This window comes from Phaethon aethereus, assembly GCF_964289735.1.
Source record: "Phaethon aethereus genome assembly, chromosome: 4".
Lineage (NCBI taxonomy): Eukaryota > Metazoa > Chordata > Aves > Phaethontiformes > Phaethontidae > Phaethon > Phaethon aethereus.
The window spans coordinates 20,167,616-20,193,250 of record NC_138578.1 but is presented as its reverse complement, the minus strand read 5'-3'; the positions used below and the strand labels follow the sequence as shown (position 1 = coordinate 20,193,250).

The window sequence follows — 25,635 nt, the reverse complement described above, 5'->3', positions numbered from 1 at the left end:
GCTGCTGGTTTGTCTAGCTTCTACCTTTCCCCAGCCTGGCCCCCTGCTAGAAAACTTGGAGGAAGAGCTCTGCTGCATTTCCCTGTATTTACAATTTTACATGAGGAATACAAAATCCCTTTTGGAAAAACCTAGCTAGCTCAGGCTGCAGTGAGACAGGTAATAAAAATGTCAGTGATTAAACATGCTTATGACATCCATGGCAGGTAAGTAACCTACCAGGTTAATTTTGCAAATATGTCCCACTATCAAAAATGTGATCTGAGATTGCCTGTAACAAATACTGAAAAACTGCCCTGCCCAAGTCTATACACAGCTCTAGTTGATTCCCCCTGTCCCCACTGCTTTGTGTAAAAGAATCCATCTGTCTGTTTTTGTAGCAATCATGATTCTGTGCTAGTGCTCTCTCTGATCACAGGTCTCACAGTCATTCTGAACAACACTAAAAAAAACCCCTTACACCAAGTAAATTTCCAAAATAGAGAAGCAGCATCCTGAAGACCCACAACCAGGCTGAACATGATCCCTACCTGCATTTGCAAGTTGATTTAGATGCAGATTGTCTCAAGTCCTTATTAAGACAACTATGGTTCCACTGTCTCAAGCGAACTCAGCTTCTCAGACTTAAAACACTTTTCCAGGGTTACAGCTCGATCCTAGAAAACACAATAGACTGCACAGCCTTACTTCCAGTGAGGGATTAGGCTGCTGCAGACCTCTGAAAGAGCAAGCTTCACCTAAGCAACAGCATCCATCTGCTGCACACTTAGGTAACCCTGTACACTGGGCAGACAGTCCAGCATTGCGGCATGGCTACTCTTCCTCACTTTTGAGAACAGGTCACTGTCTTAGCCTTCCAATTTCAGCTTAAGAAACATCTGAGCTCTCAGCCACACTCCTATCAAAAAACTCCCATTAATTCCATTTGCCTCTAAACTCCTTGGGCCCTGCTCCAGCAAGATTCTCCACCACTTGCCCAATGCTAAGTCCGCAAGCAACCCATCTATTTCACAGTGCTCCATGCACTAAAGAGACATACTGTTTCAGGTGCTAAATACAACTGCTACCTCCCATTTAGATACTCATTTTTACACTCTTCCTTTCAGAACTATCTTGAATACACTGATACTTCCTTATTACGGGCCTGTTGCCAAAAGTGTCACCTGGCTGTTGACATCACCCATGTTTTCCTGTATGCACAAAGCGATGCAACTCCATACACTGTAAATAATATATATTATAATAATTTATATATGCCCTTCAGGCAATTATTCTTGGAGAGAGGGGAGAACACATCTAATTTTTAAGAAACCCAAGGTAAAAGCTGTACATTGGGAAGAAGAATTGACCTTTACGCATTTTCTTAAGTAGAAGAGGATTTTGCTAAGATTTAAAAGGCTCTACATCTTGTTATAAAAGATCTTCTTGTTTCAGTCTTACGCAAGTCAATTAACTACAAGCACCAAATTAACAAATATTATTAAATCCTCTATGCCAAACCAAAGTGTCCCTGTGCCTTAAGTGTTCTGTTCAGTCCGCTTTGTTGTGGCTCATGTGCACGAGTCAGCAGTTCATGGCACAAGGGTCACTTTTTGACTTCCCTGCAGAGTTAATAACTCTCATCAAACAGCGTCCAAACTCTTCCAGGATCATGCGCTCTGCTGCAGCTTTTGACTTGCCCATCTTCTCCGCTTGCTCTGCCTGTGCGAGAAGGCATTCGCAAGTTGCATCAGCTACCTCCTTTGTCACAAACGTAAAGGGCAGCCTGAAACAAAGAAATATCCACTCACTATCAGCAAAAACACACAATGCACCTAATTCCAGGGCGAGGCAACTTTTTAGTACAAGGACTGATGAGATTTCAGCTGCTCCATTGCTTCCAAGAGCCTTTAGACAACCAACAGGGAGTGAATAAGCCACAGCTACAGCCAAATGAACTGGTGGGCCATTGTGCTTTGGTGCCTCCCTTCACTGATGTACATTTTGAAATACCCAGGTACATAGAACAATTCTCCAGCTTTTACTATAAGGGCAGCTCAAGGATTACATCTTCTCAGTAAATGGAACACTTGGACGTCATGCTTTCTGTTGCACATAAGCAACTATGAGAAGACAACGCTTAGTTATGTGCTTGAACAGAGCTAAGCTTGGCATACCGTAGGTTCCACAGAAAGCATCATTGTGTGAACAAAAAGCTCCCTTCATCTGAGTGCTCTTGCTTCTACAGCTTACACAGATAACACTCAAAAGATGACAGCAACATACCTGTCACATACATCAGAAGAAACACGTTAGAAGCAACTGAAATGGGGTGCTGCATTAACTTACTTCCCACCACCACTGCTCAGTGCTGGTGTTGGCCTTGTCAGCAGATCAGAGATCTGGGAAGATAACTTGGTCTTTGCAGCGGTCTGCTGCTGGACCCTAACTTCTGCAGCATCTGCTAAATGCATCAATGTCTTTCGCTCTGGGCTTTCTTCAAAATTTTTACAGCCAATGCATTTGCATATGGAAGAACACATGATTTTTGCCTGAAAGAAAACAAGAGAAACCTGTTGCAATCTTGACTCCCTTTATGATAAGCCACAATGAAAACGAGAACGTGTTTTAATCTCTTACCAATTAGCCACTAGAAGAAACCCCCACATAGTAGTTTTATCTCCAAATTTTCACCTCAATCTGAGATGCCTTCCCAGAATGGATACTTGAATCAAAGGCATATCAATGGTTTCCCACTTATCCCTTTCTTCAAACCATTGTTGCTGGTGGAATTTAGATGGTTGAGCTACAAGAGATGTCAGTCTGCCACTGTCTTTACATCTAGACTGATCAGTTAGCTGATGCAACAACAACTTTTGCTTTTGTCTTCCACAGACGTGTTCTATCCCAGAGTGTCTGTGGGATGCTGCTTCAACTCCTCCTACAGATTTGGTGCAGTAGATTTCTTTAGGAAATACTGCTCTTCAGTAAAGGACAAATCCAAGCCTAAGTTCAAAGTTGCTACATGGTTTAAAATTAAACTTAGACCACAGAAGTGATGAATTTTGCCATATACATGGCTTTCTACATGGAAAGTGCTGGAAGAAGAGATAACATTACAGTAATAGAAAATAATAGAAGAGAAAACATTATAGCAATGCAAAGAAGAGACAAAGCAAATCAGAGAAGTTGCAGCACTAAAGGGAAAAAGTCAGTATCTTTAAGATGAGATAATGCTTCGTACCTCATAACATTCACAGTAGTTTTTGAGACATCCCGAGCGTTTACAGTTACAGCCTTTGCTGTGTCTCCGATCCGATTCTCCTTCCTTTCCTTTCCCTATTTTAGGCTTGAAGGCTTCAGGGTTTCTGTCAAGGCAGGCCTGTCAATGCAGACCCAAAGGGTCAGTCACTGCATTCAGGGAGCAGAATTTAGAGGTGCAATAAAAGAACTTAAGCCTTGCACATGTGGGAGGAGATCAGGGCATTATAAACCCACTCTGCCCTGCCCGTAGCTTCAGAAGACACAAGCTAAGAGGCTTTCATCCCAGGGGCCAGGGAAGAGGCTCCTCACCTTTATTGCTTTTTGCCTATCATTTTCATGGTCCAGGTTGTTATAACAATTTGTACAGTTGCAGTTATTGCAGAATTCACCATTTGCAAAACAATCACAATACCTGAAACAGAAGATGCAGAAGGCTTTTGTAAAGATGACCATTACAGTGGTATCAGTACTGATGGCAGTAGTGTAGGTTCCCAGTCTAGTGATATACACATGCACAAATAAGGGTAAGGGTCACCCTATGCTCAACTCCACGTGTACAAGGGGTATCAGCCTCATTGCAAGGCCTAAATCCTCTAATGCAGATCTAGTTGCTGCCTGAAGACACAGGTATAGCTCAAGGGTGTCAGTCTGAGCTGATGTTCACATACCAGAGGTCTCCATCACAGCACGAGAAGCTAATGAGACTTTTTTCTAGGGTGACTCATGGGTGACTGACCCACATATTGAGGACCATCCTGCCACAGCCACCTCACAGCCAGTTCCTGACCCAACCAGTTCAAATGAGCCTTCAGGAGCTCTCATACAGCTTTAACAAAAAACCAAACAATTCGAGTGCCAATCAACAGGCAAACTGAGTAACACAGCAAGGAGCCTTTTTTTGTTAAGTTTTGCCCATAAGCTGTTTGCAGCTGTGAACTGAGGCAGAGTTCACCAAAGCAGGGATGGAAGAACAAAAAAGGAATAACAAGTGGTACACCTCAGGCTTTGAAGCACAGGTAACTAGGGAAATGATCTGAATGAGGATAAAGCTGTAGTTACCAGAGACTTTAAAGGGAAAAGTATGTGAATAAAAAGCAGCAAAACATTGACAGGAAAAGCCAATCACATTGTCATGCCTCTTACGTACCTCTGCTACCTCCTACCAAAAAGAAAGATCTCACCATCCCACCAATGGGATGATACATGGAAGCACCACATTTACTCCCAGCTCAAACGTGGCTTTGGGCCACAACAAACTCTGGCATGTTTCAGTGCTTCCAGTACCACCTCCAGCTATAGCTGATGGAAACTGCTGATCCTCCTCAGTTGCTTTTCACATCCTGCTGGGAGCATATGTTCATTTTTAGGAGCCTAAACCCCTTGCAAAACTGGCTTCCTGTGGCTTGCCCAGGGTAACACTACAAGAACCAGATTAGGGTTGCCCTGGAGTCCACTACAACCTTTCACTTGGTTGAATTGCATTTTGGTGATTTTTAGCATCCTGAATTGTGCCAGGGATAAACTACATAAAAATCTTTTACAATCTGTAATAGTTCTCCCTTCTGTCCTGTTTAAAATTCAGTAATAGAATGGTCCTGGTTTCTAAAACAAACAGTTCCAGCATCAACCCAGAGCATCAGTGAGCAAATAACTTCTCTGAGTTCTCTTCTTTGTAGAATAGGCTATGTCCCTACTTCAACATTCATTTGGGAAAAAGCAGCTCCCCTTCCAAGGGAGAAGGCACCTTTGCCAGAGTGAATTAGCCATTTGCTCTGCACTAATGTCCAGTCACTTAAAGATATAATTACAATAATTTACAAGAAAAGTTTGTTTCCAAACAGCATTCTGAAGGTGCAAAGCATCATCAGCAATGCCATTATTCTCCCGGAATTTCTAGAGCATTCAGATGCCAAAGATTAAAATAAGTTGAAAACCCTAAGCATTGAACACATATTTGGCATGTTATGTTCATACAGTCAGTCATGTATATTGTAAAACATCTGAAAACACAGCTACACATCTTTGCATTTACTATGTCTTCAGTGCAACAGAATTTTGAGATTAGGAAGCACAGGGCATACCTCACAGAGGTGGCGTGCATTACACAAAAAGAAATACAAGCTGAAAAGTTTAAACACACTTCTTAACTTGGGTTCAGATACTGTTGCATCACTTTCCCTTTGATGGGGGGGCACACCCATCAAATTTCACACACCACCGATTTCCTCTTCTAGGATTCAGGGAACCACAGATTAGTTTCAGTATCTCTTCCTGTTACTGTCCCAAAAACCCGTAAACTGTCTTTGCCTCAAGTTACAGAAACTTAGCATCTCCTCACCTTAAAATGCTTACTGAATGGAATAGCAAAATATCTCATGAGGATGAGCAAGACTCAGACCTAACAGTGAAGAATCACTTGTCTGTTCAGTCATTTAAGAAAAGATACAGAACCAAATTTTTCTGAAGTACTTGATACAGCATGGTAGTACTGATGCACTTCACCAAAGTATAGTAGATGCCCACTGATGATGCCATAGCATGTCATTTCACTCATAGCAACAACACCACAACTACAGCTGCTGAATGGAATTGGCTCCACCACGCAACAAGGCTGCCAAGTTAGAAATTTCTAAAATGTTAGGGTCCATATAGGTCACAGGAGCTGCAAAATTACACAGGCACTGCAACATCTCCACCAATATCAACAGCAACCTTAAATTATGTCTAGATGACATAATATTTCTGACATATTTAAAAGCATTATATTCTGATACTTGACATAAATTTGTGGTGTAAAAAATAAGGCTTAAAAAACCAAACAAAACCAAGCTGTACTTACAATTTCAAACATAGAGACTTAGTACAATTGCAAGGCTTCCTTGGGCGGTTTGCAGATTCAGAAGAAATTATTCTGTGGGAGGAAAAAGTGCAGTTATATACATGCACACTGTTTTATCAGTTTCTTCCTATTTTAAATTCAAGTAAATAGCTCATAATAAAAATTAAAAAAAAAAAAAATCTTTATATTCCCCTTCCATTAGGTTTTTGGCTGACTGCATTTAAGTAACCATTATATATAGTGTCTTTATATAGTGCCTTTCCAACCCAGAAAGAGCTGGTTTATTTGCTGCAAATCTGGTTGCTTGCCTGAAGTAGAAATGAGGCTTAAAGCTAGAGGAAGCCTCATAACTGAAAAGTGGAATCAGGGAAAACTTCCCCAGAACCTGTGCAGAGGGACTAGATGCAATGAAGGTTCATGCAACATGATTGTGCCTTTCCTTTTGTTCTAGCTGAAATTAAAAAAGAAAGCTCTGGAATAATGGGAAAGCATGCCAAAACACGGTATTCAGTTTATAGATACATTTTATATCAGACAGTCTTTAACTGCTCTTAAAACTCAGATTTTGTGTTACTAATCGCCTTTGATGAGATTCGTTCCATCCCTATCCAGCAATTTCTGCATGTAATACCAGGAAGATTAAATCAAACCCATTTGTTTGAATAGCTGCATCTGGATTTGGGATTAGTTTGCATCTGTTAAGGTTGCAGCAACAAAAAGCACCCTGGCATTTCCAATTTCCAGCAAACAATAACACAGAAGAACTGTGCAAAACACCTAAGCCTGCTGGATTGGCAAAGGTAAAGTAATACATGTGTTAGCCATTATTTTCATCCTTCAAGGAAAAATACAAGACTGAAAAAAAACCCCAAAGCCTCCTATCAGGATCCATTTTGGGCTTTAGTCCCATTTTGCTGTTTGGCTGGATTTTTGCATGGGCTAAGCATCTAGCTCCGATATTGTCCAGCACCTCTTTCCAGCAATGCTGAGAAATAATGGAGGCCTGCAGCTCCCAGCTGCTGATGCAAAATGAAGAATGAGCAACAAGGAGCTTTCAGGTCAACTTTCTACTACATGAGTTCAAAAACAGAAAGGAAAACACAGCTTTGATCAAGAGACCAGCTCAATTGTCAGACAGATACATGGGTTTTAGCCAGAGGTAATTACCACACCACAGTATACTTGATTTTCTTGGAAAATCCCCCAAATCAAACCCCAACACCTCAGCTCCTACCCTTCCTTATAATGGGACTGAAAGAAGACACTCATTCATCAGCTCATTCAGACTGTTTGGTTTGGGTTTTTTTGGTTTGGTTTTTTTTTGGTGGTGGTGGTTCTTTCCCCCACCGCAAAACACTCACCCATTGAATGGTAGCCGTGCTTGGGACTGGGTACTAGATGTCCCTGTAAAGCCAGTGTTGCTTGCTATAGATACATATGATGATTGTTGTAGCTAACAAAACAAAACAAAAAGGTTAACTCATAAAATATAGTATACACAAGAGGATGTGTAGCTAGTCTTTTAATTAGCTTTCAAGATATTGTTATAAGAATAATATGCTTGTAAGCACAGTTTTAGGCATTTGTAGACAAGGCAGCAACCTCCTGCCTCCATACTTAGCATAAAAACATTATTTTAGATTACATTTTTGTTCTCTATTAGCATCTACAGACATACAGAAAACACAGAGATTACACGCAGAAATATTCAGACTACAAACAGTTCCAGCTCCTAAAAACATGTTCATTTTCCCCCTTCTTTTCCTAAGCAATCCTGTCCCTAATAGAGCAGGATCACTTCCTGCACAAATTACTTTAGTAGCTTCCTTAATATACAAGCCAGCTGTTACGGAATTAAATAAAAGCAAGTAAAATGATTTACATTCCAACTTCTCTGTATACCTGGACCCACAGCGTATGTTTTCACATTAAAAAAACAAAACCTCATAAGAATCTGCCAAATGACACTGTTTTGGGCTATCTTCTTTTGTATTACCTACACACAGCCATTTTCTCCTGTTCACACAGGTTCTGAAGACAGATTGGCATATAACAAGATATGGACCTACTGGGCCAGGTCAAAGGGGACAGATTGTGTCTGGAACACAGAACCTCCAAGGAAAGGTCCAATAAACAGTATTATTTAGTTTAAGGTAAGATCTGTGGAACTGGACTGGAAGGACACAGTTAAGAGTCTTCAGGGTCAAACTGCAGCTGTGACAAAACCAGAAGGGAACCAGAAATGAGGTTGGTACCAGTCATGCCATGAGCTGACAGACTTGTTTACACAGACTGGTTGGTCAGCCTTTAGGAGAACTTTTAATTTATTCTCCTTTTCATTCTGAATATTGGTCAGGTCTTGGAAAAGAGCAAAAAAATAATCCCTAGACCTGGGTTGGTGTGACCAGTACCGCCTGCTCCTGACCCCTGGTAACATGGTCAGCATAACTAATACCATTTTATAATGCAAGCAGCTATTCTGTGTGACTGAGCAGTTCACATATTCATTCCCTTTCCCCTCATTATCAGGCCTTGAAGGTCCTGTGAACCAAGGAGACAAACCAAACATATTTCTTCTTTCCTTCGCTACTGGTCTCAAGATTCCTGGGCACCAGGCCGATTACTCCCTTCCTTACTGCCCGTGAAGGTCTCGGGCACCCAGACAACCAGGTGGTGGTGATGACCCTGTCACAGAACAGGGAAGTGTAACAGTACACAGAGCACTGTCTATAAAACCAAGCAGTTACAAGTCTTAAGTGAGGAACTTGGACCGGAACTGCTGCTGGACAGTAAGACCTGTGCCGGTGACCAGACAAGCCTCCACTGCCATCTGCTTCCGAGGATTGAGTGACTCATTCTTTTATATGATTTTTGAGTCTAGATTATGATTGTTATACTGGTAAAGCAAATCACATATTAAATCTGACCCGATCTACAGAGGATCTAGGTGATGAGAAATTGTAAGTTAAAGTCTAGGTGATTAGAACTAAGTTGCATTGTAAATTCTGTACTATGCTACTTATAAAATTGTACTACACTGATTCTGCTTATAGAAATCCTGTGCTATTCTAAATTTTACGCTATGCTAATCAAAAAATCCTGTTAATAAAGCTTTAATTGTAACCATGATTTAGTGCTGTCATCATTCCACAAAGGATCCCTAAAAGAAACTGTCTCCTTAGTGCGAGGTGACAGTTGGGGAGCAAAAACCTTTAAGAGGAAAGCAGTATGTTCCACAACAGCACTATTTCCTTATTTATCTCTGGGTTAACACCATACCTGTGTGACATACTGAGCTGGAAGGACTGCATACCCAACATTTCCTGTGCCAGGTGCTGGTGCCAGTACAGTGCCAGGCGGGAGGTTGGTGAGGTTGGGCTGTATCTGTGGTAATGGAGTGGCTGGCATAATAAGTCTTTGTTGGGGCTGACTAGTAGTAACTATCTGGGAAGTTGGGTTGATTGGTTTGGGCACCACCTGCAGAGAAAAGGTCTTTATGAAATCACTGTTTTGCTGATTCAGAATGCACTTTTATTAACAGAACATTTCATTATAGTGCTGAAACTGGACTTTTTTTCCATCTGGACAAAGTAAGTCAGGAACATGCCTTTACATCAAGCCTACCTGTTTCACAGTGTGTGCTGGCACTATGGGAACAGACATCCGCACCGGGGTTGCATTCACCACTACTGGCTTTGCTAGTATCAAGAAACAACATCACATTAATGCACATTATTCACTCAACGTCCGCAGTTCAGTCCTCCAGACTTTCACATGCGCATAACACAAAGATACTTAATACTGTAGCTATGTACTGAGATTAACTGACCAAACTCAGGGCATATAACACTTCTGTCTAAAGAACACCTTTGTAAACAGGTATTTGGTGCGAGAGTACATGCACACGTTTCACATCAATGGCTTAAAAACCAGCTTGGGTGCAGAGCTCCTCTGGACACTGGGTTTCCCTTAGCAAGAGGAGAATACAAAAACCACAGCTTGGTTTGAAATCTTTTATTCCACCACAGCTCCGGAAAGCATAGACAGAAAGCAGCAGAAACATCTGGCACTTCAGAAGCATTTTACATGGAAGGATCTTTATGTTGCAGGAGTTTTGGCAATATGTTGTGGGCTGTCCTGGCTTCACACTTTTCATATAGAGGATCTCAGACTTGCCACGAGTCACCCATAAAGCTAGTAAACTAGGGAAAAGCAATCTAAAACGCTCCAAGGATTCAGGCCCAACTACAGAGCAATTTGACACAGAGAAACATTTCCACATACAAACACATTTCTACTACTACAAAACAGTAGAAGAAATTTATAGGAGTCTACCACAATCTGGCAGTCTTGATAGATCTCTATTATGTACTCATTTTAATCCTTACAAAACAAGAAAAAACCCACGGGAAAAACCTTACTTCAGACAATACCTTAACACTAGCACTTACCCTGTTGAAGAGGCTGTGTACTTGTACTGGAATTCTGACTGGCCGATTGGGTTGAACTATTGGCTGTTGTGGCAGTAACAAGTCTGACATAATGGAACTTGCTTCCAGGTACCTGAATCTGCTGAACATTGGGTGCAGTTGCCAAGGGAATAATTGTCTTAAATTGAGATGTACCCACTCCTCCTACAGTAATGGTTTGCACTGCTGATTTCACAGCCTGTTAAGCCAACACAGACAACATAAAGTTATTTGTACAAAGGCAGAAAGAACATGAGCATGTTTAGATGCTAAGAGATTAAACGCCTCTCAACAGCTCAGAGCAAACTCAGTTCCATTTTCAATGCTCTACACAAAACACCAGAGTAAACCAATATTTAGACGAGTAGGGTGACTCAGTCCACCTCCCCAGATACAATGTCTGCCAAAAAAACTTCAGGTGACTACAGAGTACATTGCTGTTTGCATTCAAAAAAAATCAAGCAATGAACAAACTTAGAAATATTCCTAATAAAAACACATGGTAAGAACTTGCATAACTATTCACGCTGGACCATGGCATGATTTGTCTCTGTGTGCACAGAGTGTGTCCTGTTAAGACAATTTGTAATTAATACACAAAAATCACTGTGCAACCCTTGAGAAGGAAATGGAACAGAGTCCATAAACTGGTAGCTGAAGACATAAGAGGGCACAAGCTGAGAAATGAAAGAAGTAAGAACAATGAAGAGCAACAAAACAAATTTATTGAGGAAAAAAAAGCAAAAAGGGGAAAGAAAGGGAGTTTGGCAGAATTGTGCTACCTCACAGCTGGAATAACAGTACATCTGGAATTTGCAAGACTTCATCTTTCCAATTTCTCTGAAACTACAAACTGATAACAAGCAAGTGTTTATTTTATTTAGACATAAGTCTACCAGTTTGATAAGAGTCTCTTTTTCTAGCCTTGCTGACAACCTCAACCCATGGTTTATTCCTCCCTTTTTTCCTTCCATCTAACTTGTTTTGAAGATCAGCTTTTTATTCTCAGTATCTTTTACTATCAATATTAAATGTATCATTGTCCTTGACATTAAGTTTTAGTATTAAATTTGGTTGATAGCATCATGTGACTACTTATAAGAACATTTACCCAGCTCCCCAGCTTTCAGTAACTACACAAATGAAATCTCAATTTGCATGTATTTCACTAGAAATATAAGCCCAGCCTTTTAAAAGAAGGTGTTTTGCTTGGAATTACTTTTTTTTTTTTTAATTATACTGAAACCTCAACAACCTAGAGCAATTCAAAATAAGCACTATCTGCAAGCACAGTCACAGCCTAAGTGTTATCACAGGGGACCAGCATGGGCAAAGTTCCCACTAGCACGCAAATTAGTGGCTGCCATCCAAGGACAACTGGGAAAGTTGTAAGATTCAAGTGACAGTTCTTCTAAGGGCATGTTCTTGAGAGCCCAGTGAAGACAGGTGAAACCCCTGTGTTGTGTCAGATAGCTTTGCAGCAGAACTCTGTATGAATACCACACAGCCATCTCTGTTTTGTCACTTCTGATGATTGCATTAGAGTGACTTAACCTTTTAACAACTGTTTCAAAAAGACAATTTTGCCAGTTTTACTGTGGAAAAAAGAACTAATCATCCTGGTGTCCGTGTCCCCATATCAGCATTCTAATTATCACCTGTATTGGTAAGAAGAGACTGACAAAATCTGTTTGAGTCTCTGGTCTCGTGCTATACATGCAACTGTGTCCAGTTCCTGCTATATCCACTCTGGTTGTTTACACTCATATGCATTCCTTTATGTTTACCAAAACAGGAATACAGACATTAAGATAGAAAAAGATTCACCTAAGATTACAAAAGAAAAGAGTAAGAACTGTTGTTTGTAAGAAAAGTCAGTTTTGTCTTGTCATTCATTAATGCAAATTAATTTTTCAAAGCTATTATGGAAAACCCTGATATTTTTGTAGAAATGAGACACAGGAAATTAATAATTTCTAATTCTGTAGGTCTCAGACTATGGTGTCTTTCTTACGCAGACCTCTACCACAACAATGTGAACTCCATTGTTGCAAACCTCAGAAACACCTGAAAAGCAGCCCTAGTCAGCATCATAGAAACACTGGTAGAAGAGAGAGAACCACCCAAAGAACTCTTCCGTGTGTCATACGGAGCCTTTCAGATGATTTGGGATATTCAGCATACAGAGACAAGAACTTGCACCAAAGTGGGGCTTTCCAGGCTGGAAAGCTGCTTCCTAACAGCATGCCCTTGTACAGGCTTGCAATCGTTTGCGCCCCTCGATTGAAGAAGCACGTGCTCCTCAGAGCAATGCTTTTGCCAATTCTTAAGAAAACACCCTTACAAGAACACCTGGGGACTGACCACTGCCAATTTGCGCTTTAACACTCCAGTTCCCCGCAAGCAATGAGACAGAGACACACCAGAAAACAAAGGAAAGTCAGTCTGTACCTGGGCGGTTGTGTGGTTGACTATAGCCTTCCCAGGGGAGGAGGGCGCTGACTGCTGCACTGTGAGGATCTGCTGTCCTAAAGCTACATTCAGTGGGACACCCACCGTCTTCTGGGGGGAGCTGGGAGGCTGGGAGGCCACTGACACCACTGTTAGCTGCTTGGCAAAACAAAGAAGCAGTTCAAATCTCTGTGCAGGATACAAGACCCTGTACATATACATTCCTTTCCTCAGGAAAGTACAGTTCTCCACCAGTACAAAGAGTTCTTTCTGTGAACACGGATGCTGTATTTAATCACAACTCACATGGGTCTGACTGTGCAACAACTGTGCACACAGACACGTTAGAAACTTCAAGGCATTGCTGGTTTCCAGCACCAAAAGGCCCCTGCAGAAACCTAGCACTGCTTCTGTTTTTTTGCTTTGGGGTTTTTTTTGGGTGGATTTTTTTTTTTTTTCTTTTTTTTGGAAACTAGCCCATTGAAGCCTGAGCATTGTCAGGATGGATTTTCTGAATAACAGCTTTATAATTGGTACCATGACTATTTCATCATAAATGGAAATTTTAAAAGAAACATGGTGGGGGAACAGATGACAGGCACAATCTCACCTTACACTACTGATTCAGCCAAAGAATAAGAACATCAGTATTTTCAAATCTACTTTCCAGGTTCCTATAGAGATCCAGTCTTCTGACTGCATTTCTGCAGTGTTTGAATACTGTATTCTATATAGCCACACCCCTTCCAAGGTTGGTTTTCTAGTTTTTGTTCCAAACTTCCTTCTTTATGTTTTAAGAAAACTCCCAATTTTTTAAACCATTTGCTTTTAAAAGATACTGGAATTACTTATCTACAGTAAATTCAAGATGTAACCCTGAAGGGTCTTTTTACCCCCACTTGCTGTCAATTTTGATTCTAGATTTATATATTTTTTAAGCTTTTTCCTCATATTGTTTCCCTCACTAATAATTCTCAAACAGAAGTCCTTCACTCCATTTGTATAACATTACATAGCTAAACCATAGACAAACTAAGAGAATTCTTTACTCTTATGCTAGTTTTTATACATGGTATTTGGTTTGCATGCACTATGCATCTTGCACCCCAACTCTTCCTTTCTCCATCAATATCTCTCTTCTCAGGACAATTTTATCAAGTCTAAAATACAAGCTGCACCATGACACTCGTCTGTAACAGCTTACACAATGGATGAGTTACCTTTTCTATCTATTGCCCACCTGTGCCCATCTCCAGCTCTGTATTCGTCAAGGACCACTGAAAAGCTCATTTACTTCAGATGTGATTAGGGAAGACTAAATTATCCATGCAGTAGCAGGCAATGGTTAATCAGTGCTGACCTATTAACATCACTGAGGTCTCCTCTTAAACAGCCTGTTGACACTTTATGAAGGCATTAAAAAAGATACTGTTTGATCACTTGGTTAAGAGAGAACAGGTGCTCTCAGAGTGGATGCTTAGGGAATGGCAAGAAATGGCAGGAATAGGAAACTAATGCAGTAATGCATATTTACTTAAAACCATAGTATGGGAGCCGATTACAAAAAATGTAGCTTAGACCATTACTGCAGAGCATAGTGAGGGAGACTCTGGAGTGGCTGGATCATAAACAGCTTGTAGCAAAGACAACAGAGAGCTCCATTCAGACCACTGTGCAGGAGGGATAGAAGACTACAGCCAGAATCAGGTCCTTACCTTATTAGGGGATTTAAGCGGTGAGATAGCTATTTTATTCGGTGTCTGTTGTGGTGTTGTACTCAAAGATGATCCAATGACTCCGCTCTCAGAGATCGTTATTGTCTTTGGTGGTGTTCCTGGAGCAGACTGTGAAAGAACCCTACCTATAAACAATGAAGATACCATCAGCTCGTTATCCCTGTTTATACCTTAACTTTTCTTTAAAAGTTTTCTCTGCATATCATGCAATTGATCTCTACTTCTGAGAGTCTATTACCTGGTAGGAAGGACATCAACATTCTTTAAGTTAGATTTAGCAATAAAGAAAATAATTGGCATTATTGCAAATAAAAAGACAGTTCACTTGGGCTTAAAAAACAGAAATGTACATTGAGCTTTCTGTGACATTCAGCTGAAAATTCTTTAAAGCCAGGAGAGCATCCTGAGGTGTACAGCCTTCCAATATACCCGCACTCCACACAAACACCTAGCCAGCTGGCAGTTTCCTAGGAACTCCCTGGGCTGCTGCAAATGTACAGAGAAACTGAGCATCGGGGGCGGGGCTATTTCCTCTTAAAATGTCAGCCATCAGAAACAAGCTGTGTTACAGTGACCACAAAAAAGGTGTTTGGTCTGTCTACACTCAACTCTAAGGTGTTTTTTTTTTTTCTTCTGTGTTGGTGTTTTTTTTTCACTGCCTAATAGAATATATGACACTCCCAGGAAAATATGGGTGGTGGTGTAACTCGACAAACTATCTGCTTTCACAACAGCAAAAAAGGTTAAACATCAAAACCAGCAGCTCCAAATCATGAAATCAGTCTTAGGAATAGTGCAAAACTCCCAGAGTGGAAAACTTTTTTTTTTTTCTTCATACTTCTAAGTTTCTTTCCAAAGAGTGCTTGACCACTGAGCTTTCCTCTGCTGCACTTTGGCTCAGACTCATTTCCATCATAGCTTCTGTTACCCATTCTCTTGTACTACATTTATCAAAATAAGAAAGAAACAAACACCAGCATAACTTTTCCATCCAAAACAAACAAGGGGCATGATAATTAAGTCAACTGGAACTAACAAGAAAAAACATCATCCTTGTGGAAAGCTGCTTTCCTCTGAGGCCTAGGTGCTCCAAAATAACCTTTTGTACAGCCTACGTAACAGCGCAGATAGCTGCTAGCAGCTGCTAAAGCCACATGCAACCTGAAAAGCGTCAGAGTCTGAGAATTTTACCATCTACAGTATTCAGTGCTTTGAGTTTGCTTTGTCCTGGTGACAGCTTTCCCTTTCTCACTACATCCCGTCTGCGCCCCTTGGCATCAGCTTCCTAAACAGAATCTGGCTGCTTTTATTACCAAGTCTTTCAAATTTACAACTTCCACCTCAGTTTGCAGAAATTCCCAGGGTTATCAGATAATCTGAGAATCTGATAATACTTATCAGATTCATAAAAACACGCATACAAAATCAAAACACAACATACAGATGTTACACTTTCCCCAAAGTGATGCTAGCCTCTTAAAGCTGGCAAGCTGTGCTGGCTGTTTGGGATGGAAAGAAGACAAATATTTAAAAAGATTTCCCTCTCAATTAGACAAGCATCTTCACTTCCCAGTGATGATTCTCTCACAGGCTCAGGGACAGGTACTCTTCATTTTCCAACCTATTGATTTAAAAGCTGGACTTTTGTTTATTTTGTCAATTTTATGTAGGTATGTTTTGATTTGGACATTTCCCTTCATTCTGGAGGCAGCAAACTTAAAAACATGCTCTTGTTAGTATTATTTTTGTTGTGGTTCCTTAGTGTTTACCAATTTACATGAATTGCCAGATGAAAATGTAACACAGCTCCAAGTAGCTAGTTTCAGGGTTTTTAAATGTGTATTGGTTTTTTTTTTTAAATCACACAAACAGCTTAATTCAAGTATTTATAAACATAGTGAAGCAATCTTCTTATTCACAGGTCTGTACATTTGTACAGAATTGTTTGAGAAAGGGGAAAAACTAGGGAGTGGGATAGGGAATCCCTCTTTCACCTGAAACATGAGTTGGGCTTCAGGGTGCAGGCAGCCTGACAACTCAAGAAAAAGATTATATTTCAGTTATGTGCCATTCACTTGTATCTATCAAAGTTTTGAATACAAGAGACAGTTGCATTCTTTTCAAAACCACCGCAAGTCCCAGTTCTGTAAAGGCTTAAAAAAAATCATTTAAATATGTGGAAAAGATTTCAGGCCTACTTGGGTTGGTCAATCTGGAAGCAGTTGGAGACATTCTTCAAAGCTCTGAAGACGAGACTGGCTTCCTACATTTGTCCTTTTGAGATAATTTACATGTCTCAGATGTTACATGCATACATGCAGTGATACATTTATCAAGGGACACATCAGCCCCACTGCCATAATCAGCAAATTATGGGTTTTTTTTCTTTAATTTGGGGTTTTTTTTGAAGGACACAAACATAGGTTTGTTTTCCAAAGAGAGAAACCATTTCTTATTTGCCTAAATTACTTTCTTTGACTCTTCTGTGATGCTTATTTTTGAAGTAGGTGAGCAACTTAACAGAAACAACACAGCTTTATTCACATTTTTTTCACTCAAACATTTTTCCCTGTTATTTGCAAGTATTACCTTTAAGTCCAACTATAAGCAGATTAAAGCAATACAAAAGCATGTGTCTCCTTTTTCCCCCATGTGTCTTTATATAATGTATTTACAAATACTTTCTTTTTAACAAGTAGCCTTTTCTCTGGCTGTGAGGTATTTTTTTCTTCTCCCCCAAATCCAGAAAGTAAAAGCATCTTACAGTAAAAGCAAAATGATCAAACTCTACAATCACAAAGATAATTCTAAATGAGGAAAGTGTAAAGGTACCAATAACTCCATTTAACCGCTTCTAACCACAAAATTCTGTTTGTGTTTCCCCCCCCCCCCCCACCTCAATTGCTTGAGGTACTTCAACAGAAACTACACCGAGACAGAAAAATTTCTACAACCACCATCTCTTTGAAAAGCCTTTAAAAATGGTAAAGCAAACTAAGTCAAAGTAGTACAACCTGCAATGACTGGTGACACTTGAGTGGTCTGCCCTGTAACAGCTTTGCTGTTGATTGGTTTTGCAAAGATCAGCTTGGTGATCACCGGGCCAGAAGTTGGGGTTCGGGTCTTCTTTGCAATCTGAAAGATAGAGGAAAAAAGATCTAAAGTAACTTGAGCATTTTGGATCTAAATTATTGTATTGTTAAGTACATTAGAAAACAAAAAGGGCAATACTTGCACACATAATTAGAAGAATAATTGCTTATCTCACATTTTACTTCCATTTCTCACTATGGAGAGAACTAGGTTATCATCCATGCCACTTTAGAAAACCAGCCACCAAAGCAGGATAGCCAAATCCCTTACAGCTTTTTCATAAGATATCTTTCTGTGCAAACATACCTCATCTTCAAGATGCTGAAATTATTTATTACATGCTGTTGCTTTATATAAAAATGTTAAAGTGAAATGCACAACTCAATACTTAAAGCTTTAAAGAAAGTCACTTCTTTTTCAGCCAACCAGGAAAAAAGTTGTTCCTAAAGTGATTTAAATATGACAACTACTGCTCTGAAACATCTCTTGACCTATTCTGATATAGCAGCACACTTTTATCCTGCAAACGGGTAAACTTAAAAAGTATGTGGATTGTGAGTCTGGGAAAGTTTTAGGTACTCACTAGCTAAGAAAAATCAGTTGGCTACATCCAAGCACAAGTGGGTCTTTTTTTCCTTCCATGATCACGTCTCCTGAAACACAGCTGGACCAGGAACATATATGCGCAATTTGATGAAATGGACCACTTCAAATTGAAATGTTTATAAGCAGCATTTTACAGTCTTAAAAGTCTTAAGCAAAACTTGTTCCCCTTTTCCACACTTAGAGAAGTTAACTACCAGATGCATTTATCCTAATAGTTTCTGTACACCAGCATCCAGCTGGTGAATAGTTCAATTAAGAGGTTGACTTCTTTCAAACACTATTTTAACCTGTTGACTGCTGAGGCTGCCTATAGATGTGGACTTTTGCTAGTCCGAGTGAGCACACTGGAAGGCGTTACTGATGCACTTACACCCCACAGGTCAGCCACACGCTGCCTCTCCCCACCACACACACCCAGCCACCAACTCCAGCAATATCAGAGAGGCGCAACATTGGCATCCACATGGGGAGCCACCCCTCAAAGGCGCAGAACCACCTTTGTTACTCAAGTAGGTAACTGGAGAAATCTCACTGACATGCCAAGATACAGTAACGACAGCTACTTTTAACAGCCTGAGAAAGTTGTGAGTGCTTAAATGAAGCAATCGAGTAGGCTGTATGTTATGGTTTCCTACACAAAACCCTATTTATAAAATTTGCTGACACCTCCTCTACAGTAGAGTAACACCAAAACATTCAAAGTATTCAGTAGCACATAATGAATTCCGCAGCTGCCCCACAAAAAGCATATGTGAGGCTGTTTCAGCTCCCAGCAGCACACTCACAGCATGGCTGGGGAAGCTGGAGGTCCACTCCTGCTATGGCACTGAAGTCCTCCAGCCTCCCACAGAAAGCAAATGCCACCTCTGTGTGCCTGAGCTGTGCCCAGCCAAGGGAAGCCAGCAATGAGCAGTTCTGACACTGGGCAGTGCCAGAAAACAAACTTCATTTAATGGAAGTTGTGTGCCACTCCACAGTTACAGTACAAGTGTTCCTCAGAGGAAACCTCCACCTCAGACCATTGGTCTGAAGGTCATTTGCTCAAACATGCTGCACTCAGGCCTCATTACCTGCTTTAGAGGTAGCATACAATAGTCAAGGCTTAAAATGAAACAGAAAAGAAAAAAACCTGCTCTTTATGGAGAGGTATTAACAAAAACCTTCACAAATAAATTGTTCGAAGAAGAAAGCTTCATTCACAGTTTACAAATTTAACCCAAGACATTTTAACATTTCGAGTTCTTTTAGCACATGCACAGCTGATAGATGAGCAGGCATTTTATCAGTACATTTTTTGGTAAATTTGCACACATTTTAATTCCTGATAAATTCCCTGCATTTCATCTGCTTGATTTGAGATTTTTCATTCTGCTGAAATTAATCTTACCCTGCCATAAGGTATTATTGTAACTCAACTGCTATTGCTTTTACTCTCTAAAGTGAGGGCAAAGTCTGGCTCAGAATGTGATCAACATCTAGCAGGAACAGCCAGCTCTGGACAACTGCAGTCATTTCCCAGTAACAGTCAGTAAGTGTGCTTAAATGACTTACATGAGTAAGTGTAAAACACTAGCCCCCCATTAACATGAAGTATTTCAGAAAAAATGTAAAAATCCCAAACAATAGCTGGTCAACACAAGCAGCTCTGCTTCCCTCAGACTCAATTTGCAGTATCGTCCTCAGATAAATTCCCCCCTGCTTTTTGAGTGAACTGTTTGTCTAGGAAGTAGGAGGTCTAAAAAATGAGTGAATCCCCTCAGGGCTTAGGAAACATGGCAAAACTCAAATGTGGTTATAGGTGAGGAACAGCCCTTGGCTCCCAAGTGCAGGCAGTGCATTCCTGCCCTTACTTGCAGCCAAGGGAGCCTTTCTGAGGTTTTTACCACTGGAGCTCATAACCCCAGCCACCTGTGAAAGCCTTCTAGACATCAGTGGGAAACTCACTACCCATTTCAATAGAGACAGGAGAAGCCAGATGAAATAATCAGGATGACAGACTGCCCCTTTGATGCTTCAGAAAGAGCAAGTTCTCTGGAGCCCTCTGACATTGCCTGTACTAATCACAAGAAGCTTAACATTATTCCTCTGCCTGTGTAAGCTAAACACGCTCTCTGCAAGTTACTTTGAATTAAACTGCAAAATATTTCTTGGGGCAACAAGCTCTTCCATAACAAAATTATTACATTTAGAAGCACACACCAACCTTCTTCCCCCTACAGAAGTAAAGAGATTTATCTGCAAGCATCTTTATTTAAAGGTTTAATTTGTGTCTTCCTAAGCATTGTCCACTAAACAAGATGAACTAGCAAGTTTCTACAGCCGGACTTTGTTTTCAGCTGTCAAAACGTGTTCTATTCATACAGAAAAAGGCTCATGCATACCTCACATTTACTGATGGATCAAATACCCACATAGTCAGCTACCACAAAGGAGCTAACATACTATAGATCCATTCCCTAGATGACCTCATGGGAGCTTGTCCATGTAGCCATGCTTTATGTAATTTATATTTGGCATAATACGAAAAATCAGGGACTCTAGAAATAGAATAGTATACTTCAGAGAAGATGAAGAAACTGAGCTAGGAATGGGAGTTTGCTCTGAGGTTCCAAAGTGCACAAGGTCACTTTTCCATGAAGAGATGAAGCCACAACGATGGCTTAGCATTTGTCTTGCCATGGTAGCAATGGTGCTATGGACACGTAGATTTAACTGCTGAAACACAGAGCCAGTTATCACATCAATACAAGTTCAAGTTAGACTAGCTTAGTGACAGCAATGACGATGGGTCGGGACACCTGATTGGGAATCACCTGCAAGGCCAAACTCCTGCTTAATGCACTCGGACTAAAGTAGTACACCAGCAGGCACATCATTGTTTTTAAGCCTGTACACAGGCAGGAGCCACAGGCTGAAAGTAGATGCACTTGCCCAGTGGTTTTGCCCACACATCCAGGGCAGTGGTTTCAACTAAATCAGAACAAGCTGCCAAGGGACAGAAATAAACCTCTGCATATAGATGAAGCCCAAGGTCCTGCCACATTTTATACCTCACAGCCTCATACCTCTAAAATTGTAATCAGAGAGGGAGCCAGATTCCAAGGAACATTTTGCTCAACTCTATCAATTATGCCTTTTCTCAAGTGCTGAGATTTCCAATGTCACAATTACAGCAAATTACAGCAAGGCTGAGTTTCTCTAATGACCTTGTGTAAAGCCTCCGTGACAGTGAGGATGTAAGGAGAACTGAAGAGAGCTTTGTCGTCTTATCTTTTACCAATTAACTTTGCAGCACCAAGTTGAACTGCTGTGCTGCCTTGCATCTGAAATACACGATTCACAAAGCCACAAGAGATAAGTTAGACAAGACCCTTGGGAGGCAGGGAGGCATTCACAGCTTCCTTTTCCACTCACCAAAAGGTTAAGAGGCTTGTTCAGGATGATGGGGTTAATGCATCACTTCATTTTCTAAGCCAAGGACTCAAGGCACAAGTTACCTGCCCTGTCGTTCATGATAGGGTAGACCATGAATCTCTCGCCTAACCTCATATATCCCTCTGATACTTTAGTAGTTTCCTACAGTGAAAAATCACTGTCTGGTAAGTGCTAATGTAATCATCTTCCCTGCAGTATAAGGTACTTATAACGAATATTATATTGCCTCTTGCTTTTCATTTCTACTTCCTCCCCTCCTTATAGGAAAAAAGGAATGCCAGGTGTTAACGATTCAATCTGTTTTGCAAATGGAAGCAAAATTTAATAAAAAGAGACCACAACAAATTTACTCAAACAGCAATTAACTAGATTTACAAATGGATGCAAGTCCATTTTTAACAGCTTCTATTAGGGAACCTGTAGAATTCCTAAGGACAAACAGCAGAGGTCAATTGCCAAGTCACTGTTAGCATAGGTCATCTCATGCAACCAAAAGCACATCACAGCTAAGTCATTCTCCTCCATTTCCTGTATCTGTCACTTGGCAGTGAGTAACTGAAGCCAAGTAACAGGAACTGATCCCCTCAAACATTCCTATGCTGAGTCAAGAAGCAGAGGCTTTTTTGAAAGCTATGACAACCATATCATTAATGATCAAAGCACAAAAATAAAAGTCACTTAAGAAAATTGGTATGTTTCAAACAGCCATTTGAAACAGCAATTATTGAACATGTTTTCCACAGGTATGATATAGCAACAAAAAAAGGAGAAAGAAGAAATTGGTGCAGGGATCATCTGCAGCTTTAAAACAAGCCATCTTGAAAGTTGCTCACATTTTGCTTTCCTTGAAATACTAGTCGGGGAACTTACCATTTGGCTAATAACATGCTTAAAAGTTTGTAATTTTTCATGTGCAGCAAATTAGTTTTTATTAGCATATTTAGAGTTTAATTCCTCATTTCATTTAGACTGTAAAATAAATATTTTTCCATCATAACCTGCATCAAGTTCTACTTCTTCACTTTCATGAGGTCTTATTTCTGCCTCACTGCCAACGAGGACAAAGTCACTCACATTAAGGTCTGCCATACACCACATGAAAATCAGACCCTTTGGGTCATAACTCAAGTCTTTTCAACACAATTTCAGATCCCAGAAGATTCTCTGTGGTTTCAAGTATCTCAAGATCCATACCAGAGATCAGGAACAAGATCTTGAAGTGTCCAGCTTATGACAGCATCTAGTCTATCCGTATCTACTAACAAGGTTAACTAGATTTGAAGCAGACAAGATATGCCTTTCTGTTCTTTTTGAAATGCTGGAAGTTTTTTTTTCAGAGTTTATTATTTAAACAAACTAAACATAATAGGAAGAAGCTACTCTTTCATAAAGGAGTAAAGCAGAATACACTTTGAATAAAGGAAAACAGGCATATAGAGTTCAATTCAGTCTTCCTGAAAGCATATAAAATTTATTTTTATAAAGTGAAAACAATGGGAAAATTCTCTTCAGTTTACTAAATTTTAATAGTTCACTTTCTCTGAGGCAAATCCTGTTTCTAGACAGTAGATAGAGGTAAAGGACATAAAATGATAAATGCATATGCAGATGAAAGCATGGGGTAAGAGCAGCATTGTACTTTTTAATACAAGGAATAAATGCAAAGACTAAAAGCAACCATATGTCAATCAGTGAAGGAAACAGACAACAGCTGCAGCAACAAAATTGTTTTTAGATGTTTCATCAGCATAACTCACTTTACCTGTACTGTTTTTAATTGCTGGGTCTGCAAAACAGAAGGCTGAGCCGCGGTGTTTATCAGCTGACTTCCTTGCGTCAATGCTGAGACGCCAACAACAGGTTTCACTTCTGACCGACCTCCAATAACAACTTTGATCTGCTGGCCTTGTACCTTGGAGTCTCCACCTTGGGCTTGGGATGTGGCCTTCTGTGCCTGTGGAAGTTGGCTGTGGGGTAGTGCTAAAACAATAGGTTGGCCAGACTTGCCCAAAGTTGTTACAATTAGCTTTTGCCCATCTGATTTAATACTCTGATTGCCTATTTTAATATCGGTAGTCTTGTTCAGAATAATTTGATTGGCTGATATAGTGACAGGGGTCTGAGCACCAAGTTTATGGAGGCCACTTGGAAAGGTCGGCTTTGCTACTGCATTCACATCAGTTTTTGAGGTTGTGGTGTTTACTGTTGCGTCACCTGAGTGATTGCTGGGTGCAGTAACTGATTCTGTCATGACTGTAGCCGTAGTTGTTGATGAGGAGTCGCTGCTGGAGCTTATGTTCACTATTTCTTCCAGTTCTGTTTCCATGGGAATAGAGTCTCCCATCGGCGATGACACAATAACTGCCTCAATGCTGTCATCTTCCACCAGAGTTATTCCAGTGTCCATTATTTCCTCAGGGAGCAAGCTGTTGACTTCTGCTGAAACCACCTCCATTTTCAAAGTTGTGGCAGTGATGACCAGAGCAGGTACTGCAATAATATTTTTAAAAGTTATTGGCTTCCAGAAAACATACATTTTCAAAGCTTTATGAATAGTATTACAAAAGAAGAAAATACAGTAGTAGAAATTTTTTCAGACTGAAGGTATTGTGCATGCACAGGAGGGATATAATGAAAAAAATTGTTATTAAAACATAACACAGTAAGCTGGTTTTACTCTCAGCAAGAATTTATATCAAACATCTTCAACATCATCCACTGAAGTCAAATCAAGGCACTGACTTGCTGTGGATTTCCAGTCCGCTCTTGACAACACAGTATACAAGGTAGTGTTTATCCCCCAAGATATGGGCACCTTGTTCATAGACATGGAAGCTTACTGAAATATAACATAAGAGTTAAAACAGCTTTAAAAATCCAACAGATGACAGCAGCTTTTCTCATACATGTCAACACTGAATAGCAGGTTACCTTGCCTCGAGAGACATGTTATCCATACCAGATGTAACAGGGGTTCATTTTTGCCAAATCTGCATTTTGGAAGCCTTAGAAAAACAAACAGCTGTGTAGTGACAGGCTTTAACAACCCCACAAGCTTAATCAACAGCCTACCTATCCCAGGACCAAGCCAAAGCCCTGCCCTTCCAAGATGAACAGAGAATTCCTCTAAACCAGCTATGAAAAGAGCAGCTCTAATTTCCCCCCCCCTCAATACTCACATGAAAATATAATGCCCAAATTAGTGATTAATTTGAAACATGTTCTGAACACAAAACAAAGAACACCCCATCTGAAAGAAAAAAGAATTTAAGCTGACTAGTAAGAGTGACCAATTTATATGAAAAACCCTACACTGAAATTCAAAGCCAGCCACTTCCCACTTGAGAAACCTTAAAGACATTCCTGGAAATAGTGACATCTACCATTTCCACTAAAAACATGTCACTGTCAGAGGCTGAAAACAGATCAGTTTAATAAGGCATTTTTCACACTTGCTAACCCCATCAGTATGCTTGGGCACTATGTGAGCGCACTATGTGGCTATATGTATACACTCTTGAGTACTCATTATAAGCTTAAAAGGATAGGAGCCTTGCAAATTCAGTTTCCTACTTGCTAGGAAAAGCAGAGCTGAGTTATTTGTATTAAGCGACATTCATAATTAAGGAACTGTGCCACTAAAAACACTGACCAAATTGCCAAAGTGACATTGATTCCTCCGGAGTCATTGTGGTTACATTTTGCATGGCAGCTAACTACAGAATAGCTGCATTTTACCCAAAAGGTAGAAGGATGGGGAAAA

General features: G+C 40.3%; 1 protein-coding gene across 2 annotated transcripts; it reads right to left on the bottom strand.

Annotated features, from left to right (window-relative positions):
• Positions 1 to 1,563: 1,563 nt before the first annotated feature.
• On the bottom strand, positions 1,564 to 24,327 carry LIN54 (lin-54 DREAM MuvB core complex component; the record flags this gene model as incomplete). Of its 2 annotated transcripts, XM_081998689.1 has the most annotated exons (12): positions 1,564 to 1,765; positions 2,329 to 2,531; positions 3,224 to 3,361; positions 3,553 to 3,655; positions 6,083 to 6,154; positions 7,444 to 7,535; positions 9,362 to 9,559; positions 9,707 to 9,780; positions 10,534 to 10,750; positions 14,718 to 14,863; positions 17,750 to 17,873; positions 23,635 to 24,327. In XM_081998689.1, the coding sequence occupies 12 exons, from the start codon at positions 24,325 to 24,327 to the stop codon at positions 1,564 to 1,566; spliced, it is 2,262 nt and encodes a 753-aa protein (XP_081854815.1). The 2 variants fall into 2 exon arrangements, with proteins under 2 accessions (XP_081854815.1, XP_081854816.1); XM_081998690.1 differs by lacking the exons at positions 14,718 to 14,863; positions 17,750 to 17,873.
• Positions 24,328 to 25,635: the final 1,308 nt, after the last annotated feature.